The sequence below is a fragment of a genome, unplaced genomic scaffold (assembly GCF_019419815.1).
Source record: "Pyrus x bretschneideri cultivar Hongxiangsu unplaced genomic scaffold, Pyrus_bretschneideri_v1 Contig2, whole genome shotgun sequence".
NCBI classification, from domain to species: Eukaryota; Viridiplantae; Streptophyta; class Magnoliopsida; order Rosales; family Rosaceae; genus Pyrus; species Pyrus x bretschneideri.
The window spans coordinates 7,549,497-7,559,295 of NW_025999501.1; the positions used below are offsets into that span (position 1 = coordinate 7,549,497).

General features: G+C 35.5%; 1 protein-coding gene across 1 annotated transcript; it reads right to left on the reverse strand.

Moving 5' to 3' along the window:
* Positions 1 to 3,792: 3,792 nt before the first annotated feature.
* Positions 3,793 to 9,460, reverse strand: LOC103952576 (alpha-(1,4)-fucosyltransferase). Its single transcript, XM_009364191.3, has 3 exons — positions 8,850 to 9,460; positions 4,614 to 4,787; positions 3,793 to 4,475 (listed from the first exon to the last, which is right to left on the reverse strand). Exons 1-3 carry the CDS (start codon positions 9,309 to 9,311, stop codon positions 3,909 to 3,911), a joined length of 1,203 nt encoding a protein of 400 aa, XP_009362466.2. The 5' UTR covers positions 9,312 to 9,460; the 3' UTR covers positions 3,793 to 3,908.
* Positions 9,461 to 9,799: the final 339 nt, after the last annotated feature.

A 9,799-nucleotide genomic window follows, 5' to 3' on the forward strand; every position in this document is an offset into this window, starting at 1 on the left:
TAATCACATTATTATCCGTGTGTGAAATGTCTTTTTTATAACCGGCATTACACATCTCTTAAGATGTTTTAAAGTGTTTAAAAATAGAGAAAATAATATTTAATAAATAACTGATTGAATCACATTATTGATAGCCCATTGTGATGCTAAGCAGTAAGCCCACCCACTCATATTTAGTGTGGATAATATCAGTTGTTAAAAAAAAAAAACAATCATTTGACAACTTATTTAATCACATTGTTATCCATGTGCGAAAAACATTTTCTATAATCGGCATTACACGTCTTTTAAGATATTTTGAACGTGTTTAAAAATAAAGAAATTGAATCACATTATTGCTAGCCTATTATGAGATACTAATAAAAATAAAGAAGCATCAAAAAGTAAATTATTAAACAAATACTATTAAAATGACGAAAATGCCCCTACCTTATTTGATGCATTATTTTGGGATGCCTTTGAAGTTTTTTGTTTTGAGGGCATTTTTGTCCAAATATTTTCTTGAAGCATGGTGACACCAAATCACTATTCACCTTTTCCATTCTCTTTATATATAACTAGCTTTCATGGACACGCTCACGCGTGTGCAGAAAGTATTTTTTGAATCACAACCTGCTACGCGCGACTTACACGTTTTAAATCATGTTAGAAGAAAAGTCAAATATTTGAAGTAAATGAATAATCTTAGATCATGCTAGAAGAAACCTTTCGTAAACCAATTAAAGCAGCTGAATTCATATAATAAAATCATTCTCTATAGAATTTACATTAAAAATAGAGAAAATAATATTTAATAAACAATTGATTGAATCACATTATTGTTAGCCCATTGTGAGGCAAAGCCCACCCCCTTCCTCTTAGTGTAGATAATATCGTTTGTTAAAAAAAAAAAAATCATTTGACAACTAATTTAATCACATTATTATCCGCGTGCAAAAGACTTTTTTATAATTGGCATTATAGGTCTCTTAAGATGTTTTGAACATGTTTAAAATAGAGAGAATAATATTTAATAAACAACTAATTGAATCACATTATTGCTAGCCCATTATGAAACTAAGCCCATCTCTTTCCCCTTAGAATAGAAAATATCGTGTGTTAAAAAAAAAAAAAAATCATTGACAACTAATTTAATCACATTATTATCCGCATGCGAAATTATAACCGGCATTACACACCTCTTAAAATGTTTTGAACGTGTTTAAAAATAGATAAATTGAATCACATTATTACTAGCCTACTGTGAGGTACTAATTAAAAAAAAACTACAAAATCATTAATTATTAAAAAAATACCATTAAAATGACAAAAATGCCCTTGCCTTATTTGATGCATTACTTCAGGATACCTTTGCAGTTTTTTTTTGGGGGCATTTTTGTCCTTTTATTTTGATAAAGCATTATGACACCAAAACACTATTCACCTTGTGTTGGCTTTATATATAACTAGCCTTCATACACGTGCTCATGCATGTGTAGAAGGCATTTTTTGAATTAGGGCATGCTACGCGTGACTTACACGTTTTAAATCATGTTAGAAGAAAAGTCAAGTATTTGAAGTAAATGAATAATATTAGATCATGCTAGAAAAAACCCCTCATAAACCAATTAAAGCAGCTGAAATCACATAATTAAATTAGTCTATATAGAATTTACATTAAGAATAGAGAAAATAATATTTAATAAACAATTGATTGAATCACATTATTGTTAGCCCATTGTGAGGCAAAGCCTACCCCTCCCCCTTAGTGTAGATAATATCGTTTGTTAAAAAAAAATCATTTGACAACTAATTTAATCACATTATTATCCGTATGCGAAAAACTTTTTTATAATTGGCATGACAAGTCTCTTAAGATGTTTTGAACGTGTTTAAAATAGAGAGAATAATATTTAATAAACAACTAATTGAATCACATTATTGCAAGCTCATTATGAGACTAAGTTCCCCTTAGTATAGATAATATCGTTTGCTACAAAAAAAAAAAAATCATTTGACAACTAATTTAATCACATTATTATTCCCATGCGAAATTATAACCGGCATTACACGTCTCTTAAGATGTTTTAAACGTATTTAAAAATAGATAAATTAAATCACACTATTGCTAGCCTATTGTGAGATACTAATTAAAAAAATAACAAACCACATAATCATTAATTATTAAAAAAATACTATTAAAATGATGAAAATGCTGCATTATTTTGGGATACCTTTAAAGTTTATTGTTTTGGGGGCATTTTTGTCCAATTATTTTTGGTAAAGCATTATGACACCAAAATACTATTCACCTTTTGTGTTCTCTTTATATATAATAGATAGATATAATATAATATAATATAGATATAGATAACGTTGTTAGATAATAAAAAATATTATTTTCTAGAAAAAAAATTTATGATTATTTTTACAAAAATAGCTAAATTTCAAAATTATTTACTTATTCATGATTATTCGATAAATAAACGAACTATGTGTCTTTAAAAACCGAAATTTTAATAACTTTACCCAAACAATCAAACGATTTATGATTAGTTAATTTGTGAAGAACTAATCTTTAGATGGTGATCTAAAACGTAGACGACACCAGTTGCTAACTTCTGTATTTAAAAACAATAAATTAAAGAAAGAGCTGCGTACCTACTCATTTCCATGTGGGCTTTCGACGTGGGACAAGAAGCAACAATATGATAACAAGCACAAAAGGATATAACTCTACCAGCTTCGAATGAACTCCAAGAGGCATGCACATGAATGACTATGAGAGAGAGAGAGAGAGATCTAGAGAGAGAGAGAGAGAGAGAGAGAGAGAGAGAGAGAGGGAGGGAGAGAGGGAGGGACAGAGAGTGCATGTAATTGCATGGTTGGTAGTGATTGTTAGTGGTTGTTAGAGAGGTGACGTTGGAAAGGCCAACTACCTGTGTTTCCCTTTCGAATTCATCAAATCCTTGGGGGTTTCTGGGGCCACTTCCCAATTGTGCTAGCTTTTGGATCTTTCTGTTTTACCATTTTACCTCCTAAATGGTAAGTGCGGGGTCTCTGTCTTCTGAAAAGACAGGGATAAAGCCACGTCACCTGCACCTAAATCTGGTGGCATTTGGCTTCAAGACAGAGGACCGTGACACAACCTAAATCTAATATATGCCCACTGTTATCGGCATGGCAAATAGCAGACATTTGGGGCCGACTCAATGAATATTTTAAGTAGGATTTGACGATTATATTTATTTATAGTAGGATAGAGAATGCTAAATTGTAACACATTCAACAGATCAATGATACTGAAAGATTAGGCAAGACAAACTACACAAAAAAGTTTGGTCGTCGGAATATGTTTGTAGCCTTATTCTCCTTTCATTTGATACGGGTGGAACGGGTGGAAAGAACCAAGATCTCCAAAGTAAGATCGTCAAACTATGTACTTGAACAGTGTCAACTTACTAATAACCATAAACATGTATGTAACATCTTTATCTTTTAAGCATTGCACTTAGGTACATAAATTTAGCTTTCGTAGCATCTCTGTGTTTTAAACAATATGAGCAGTTGAACACTGCCAATCTTCTGATAACTATGAACTAATGTACATAAATCTAGCTTTCGTAGCAACCCTATCTTTGAAGCAATGAGTAGTTGAGCACTGCCAAGCTTTTGATAATTATGAATCCAACTTCTATAACATCTGTTTTCATTATGTATGTATTTTCAAAACATTTTAAACACGCAACATCGCGTAGACACTTTTGCTAATTATAACTTGTAATACAAGAAAGATCAACACTAGAAAATAAATTCCACAAAAATTGTCCGTTAATTTCATTTCTAATCAATTCCCAGTTTTCTCTTCTTTTCACTAATGCATGTATCAGCTGTGCTTGTATGCAAATTATACATAAAACATATAAATTTCACTTGGTTCTTCCATTTCTCCCACCTTTTCTGCTAACAGCTTCGCAGAGTCTGCACGGTAATGTGTCGAGGCTCAATGCGCGGGTTTTAACGTAATTAGCCATTACCCCGCATCTTCGCCACGCATGGTACTCGGCATACGCAACTGGGTCGTTGGCGAGGGACTTCACGTACGACGCCAATTCCTCCAAGCTCTTAAATTTAGTGCCATCGATTATCGAATGGGGAGGAACAAAGTCCCAGACATTAGGGGCACCAAAGTAGATTGGAACTGAACCGGAATCTAGGGCATAAAATAGCTTCTCCGTCACGTAACTCTCTGTCATTGTGTTTTCGATAGCAAGAACAAACTTATAGTGAGACATGGCACAATGCAAATGGTCCCACCATTTTTGGGTGACAGTATCACCGGCACAATCGGGGTAGAAAGAAAGGGCCATGTTCAAGCCACCGACGTTGTTCAAGCACTTGCCAAATGAATGGTGAGGTAATAAGCTGAGAAGTTTATGGGCAAGAATATTTCTTTGAGACAGACAGCGCGATGATGACCAGTAAACAAGTGTGTCCTTCAATTAGAATTTCAGATAAAGTCATACAACTAGCGGTATATATTTCAAAATGTACACATCATGCGACAGAGATGAACAGAAATAAGTAAAACAGTATGCAAAGAACACAGAAAGAACAAGAAGCCAAGCACTTACATTGTTTTTATAGGGAGACACGTGATAATTTCGACCATTGTGAAAGAGTGCACCGGCATAGGTGGACTGCACATCATCTTTGGCGTGATAACTTATAAATATATCCTCAACACCAGATCGCTTCCGGCCAGCCTCAAGATCCATGTACACGCGAAGTGGATCTCCACTGTGTCTCTAACAAAACCAAAAAAAGTATTAAGGCAATGAAGTAGACCTAGAAAACGACATACTAAGACAATGTATGTAGATAATGCACAAGATATGGCTGTAGCAAGATTACTGCCCATGCTAGCTTTCTAACCCGGTACAAAATAAACAGAACAAGGAATACTAATGAAATAAAAAATGAAATAAAACGAAGAGGACCACAAATATAATGCCAGAAAGGAAGAAAAAGAAGTCCAAAACCAAAGTAAAAAAAGAAAAGAAAGATGAACTAAATCAAAAGGTCATATAAACTAAAAGCTTATTTATCAAAACTCCACCGGAACATACCCCCACTTATCACTTTACCCCCTGCTTTTGAAAATTAATCACTTTTTCCCCCTGAACTTTCACTTTGTGTTTCACATTACCCGAGTTTGTTAACTTCTTCCATTTACTTGTTAACGTTTGATTACTCGATTCTCAAAATGCCGAAAATATGTCATCCATATTATTGACATCATGATTATGTCAAAATCATGGAGCAAGTTAATTGTACAGACTGAGTATTCAGGAATAGGGAATGAAATCCAGGGGAAAAGTGATATGGTTGCAAAAGAAGGGGTGAATGTGATACAGTCGTGATACTTCATGAGGCATTTTGATAATTAAACCTACATTAACGTAAAATGATGCATACCTATCTCTAAAAAATAAAACTTGTCTTACACAACAAATTAATAAATATTCGCCTTTTTTAATTAATTTTCTTCAAACTTCCTTCTAATCTTTCCTTTCTGTAAATTTATATTCCCAGAATATAGCATGTGATAAAATAAAATAACACAAAAAGTGTATTTTTCTATAGAAATATCAGAATTCTCTACAGGTACAGAAAATGAAAACTTATCTGAAAATATCTAAAATCTCATTTGGCCTAACTTGTCCTGCCCCTAAGAAGCCTGGAGGGTGAGCATCAATGGGCCAAGTGAGTATTTTTTGTATCTCCTAGTCAAGCAGAGTCATTTTACACGCTAAAGAATTTCATATTTATCTTAAAGTATAACTCACACTGTATCATAGTACATTGTCCCTTTATATTTAGAATAGCTTCATAACATGGGACTGCCACACGCACCTAAATCATTTTGCTGGTTTATGTTGTCCCCACGTAGCACTTTTAACTTCAAAACATGAGATCGCCACCTACACCTAAACTGCTTCACTGCCTTACGTCCCCAGAATTGCTTCACTGCCTTACATCCCTATATTACATTGTCTTTTTATATTTATGTTAACTTCATAATATGGGGCCACTATGTGCGCCTAAATCGCCTCACTGGGTGAGACTTCCACTTACGCCTAATCACTTCACTGCCTTACGTCCCCACATGGCACTTTTATCCCCTCAAATAACACATCAGTGAAGTTCTCATGCTTCATAAATAATCTCAAAGTCCATAAATCCATATATCAATCTGGATAAACCCCAAAACATTTCAATAGACTTGTCTAACTTCAAAAGAGTGATATTGTATAAACAAAAAATCCATGGAAAATGTCACGGTTTTCATACTTGTAGCAAGATAGATAAATTTTATAACAGTATCATATAAACCCCTTACCTTGAAGTTGGGCCCTAAGCTGATAGTAACTCATTCCATCTTGAACAGTAAAAAAAAAAATAAATAAATAAAAAAAAGAAACTACTGAATTTCTTAAAAACTGAATGACTTACTGACCATGAGGAAGACCAACTACAAGCCTCACTTTCAGTTTTGATGCAGGAACCAGGTTGAAAAGGACAAGAAATAAGGGTCTCTCAAGTTTCTTATGCAATAAATGCAGTTTACAAAATGAATACGTAGATTCATTGTCTTTGAGTCTCCGTATGTAACAAGATTAATGTACTTGGTCCCATAGATTATGTCATTAAAACTCCGAAGTATATTTTCCAGATGGAACAGTGAATAACATCAACTATGACTTAAATGACCACAAAGATTGTCCAAAACTGAACTCTACCCTCAAGTGATCAAACCCCACCCATCACATAAGTTTCGAAGATCCTCTCATTCAGCTCTACCAAATAACCCTCAAAATTACCGTCACATATCACTCTACAATGACACGCATCAAAGTAAGAGAACCAAATATAGATCCCAAATTAACTTTGCTTTACTCAACAGTTTGCTCCATAAGATCAAAGCACAGTAACTATTAAAGGTCCAAATATCTTCCAAACTCATTAATACATTCAGAGAAATGCTTAGCATAGTAACATATATCATTCAAGCTACATGCATGAGCATCCCCTTGCAGGTCCCCCCATCAATGGGTAATTGAAATTGATTGTTTGTGCAGATGTCTTTGGCAGGACGCAGGAGCATAGTAGGATGAAAACATCAAAGAATTGATGAAAGAAATTCTAAGATAGCAAGCACTAGCTCCCGAGTAGAAGAAAGATCAGTAAGGCAACCCTTCAGTTTCATAGACTATAAAATACACAAAAACTTCCATCCTACTGGACATTTTTTCCCCTTCCACTTTTACGAATATGACTTGTATTTCCTATCAGAAAAGAAAAACAAAGTATTCACTTCCAGCTTTGAGGAACTTATTTCATTCTTTGATTTTTAGAGAACATATTTATCATTTATATGACTTGTATGCTTGAAATGCAACGTAGAGGCTTTTACTTCTCTTTATTCCAGCAATAAACTCACCACAGTTAGAACCTCATTAGCTAGATCGTTACCTCAAGTGCAAAATATAATTTTACTTCTTGTACTTCTCTTTATAGAAACCCATGCATCGTGCATATTGTGTACTAGTTTCATTATATATTTGAGACATTAATTTTCCTAGAGTACGAGCATTTTATGGTAAATCAGCAGATACCCACAATGAAGATACAAAGAACTGCAATTGAACAAAAAGACTTCTTAGAACATCACTCATCTAGTCTGGCCCAAGCAACATTAAGAACACCTGGTAGTTCAGTAACCTTTTTCATATGAAAACGGTTGGGGCTGTAATTCCAATACGAGTTACAAGCTGTACAAACACAGAAAACAGGAGAAAATTGTCTAGTTCCACTTTAGTTTCACAAGCGCACTCTTCAATCTATCATTAAGGTAGGTTCTCACAGGTCCTAGCTTTCTATTGTATGATGAATCCTCATCTTCAGGAGGAAAGTAAGAGAAGAAGCCTACTTATCCTAGTGAATTAACAAGGAAAACATTGGTAAAGCGTTTGCAGAACTCAAACTCCTATTGCATCTACCAACCAATAAAAAATCTTATTGTAAAGTCGCAAGACACCAGAGTGACATTATAAACTGTTGCCACAAGTACGCAAGGGAATTTACATAATGCTACTGCAAGTATATAATGGGAGTGCAAAGTGCTAACCCAAGGCAGTAACCATAGTGGTCTAGCTCCTTTCCCTATCTTGTAGTAGTAAGCCTCATGCACTTTCCAAGTAAAAGAATCAAGTAGCTCTTAAATACGAGTTAATCATGTAAAAGCATGGACCAGAAGAAACTGGATACATATATAGCTCTTGACCTGCATTGAATGTAGTCTTTTACTACTCCCTCCCATAACCTCAACACAGAAAAAGTGGGGAAGCAGAGTCTTCTTCCTACCGTGGTGGATCAAAAATGGAACGGAATGTAGTCAAGCGACCGCACCAGTTCAATCTCTTCGCATTATACTTCTAAGGTATTTTCCCTTTAATTTCCGGTGTTCTCCCCCGAAATGTTTGAAGAAAAAGAAAGCTCAAAGAAGCAACTTTCGTAAGGAAAGTAAAAACTGGGGCATAATTTCGGACTCACGAGGAAAAATTCCTAGATCTGCCACTGTCTGCTATATTTCCGTTTATCATTCCAAATGCTCGCCCTATAAATGTGTTCTAAAATAAAAAAGAAACTTCTTGGAGATTTAACCACATTCTATCAATAAATCGTGATCCGAAGAAACCAAGCTATACATGAAAATGTAAAAACACACATATACATACATATATACATATAATACGAATTAATTGAAATCAATGACAGTTACAACATTTAGAAAGAAAATGGAGTACCTGAAGGGGAGGTGTAGTAGTCTCAAACAGCAAAGCATCAGGCTTGTCAGCAAGAACAGGAGATTTAGTCCACAAACAGCTCAACCCACACGAGCATGAATACAAACTATCCAAATTATCAGGAATCCAAGTCCACCCTTTCACCAGCACGCTAACATGCTCCGATTTCGCCTCCCCACACTCCGATTCGCCGCGAATTTGTTGCAGAGAAGAAGACTTGTTCTGCAACATCTGCAGCTTGTGCTTCTCTCTGAAACGAGAGCAACCCACTTGGGCATCCCACTTCCTGAAGGCGCCGATCAAGTTGGTAAACGGGTCGGGTGTGAACTTGGTCGGATCGTTGATGGGTTTGATTGAGGTTGATAGAAAAGGGAATTCGAGGAAGCTGCAGAAGAAAACGAGCAAGAGTGCGCCGCTCATCATGAAGGCGATGCTGAAGGAGTTGAAGGGCTTTAACTGCATACTGGGTTGGTCCCGATCGGCGGCGATTTTAGCAGTTGCTCTCTCCCTCTCTCCCTCTCTCTATCCCCGGAAAGAGAGGCAGATGAAACGGTCCATCTGGTGCATTAGGCGTCTTGACCAGCACAGTCCCTCTCTTCTCCCCGGTTTTAAATTATTTTCCAGTTTACCAACCAAGACCAGGCGGTGAGCGTTTACCGTACATATAAAAATATAGAGTAAATTACCGTTTAATCCCTATACAAATTAACCTTTGGTTCAGTTCAAGACTTAGGCCCTGTATGGCAAATTGGATAAAGAATCGGATAGGACTAGTTATATAGACCCAGGTGTTTGGCATTCACTCGTACTAAATAAGCGCCGGATTAATTTAACCAGTCTACTTATTTAACACGGTATATGCCGGATTAATTTCTCTCAGCATCGTCGTCCTCCCCGTCACGTTCTCTCACCATCACCGTCCTCCTTGTCGCTTTCTCTCACCGTCGTTT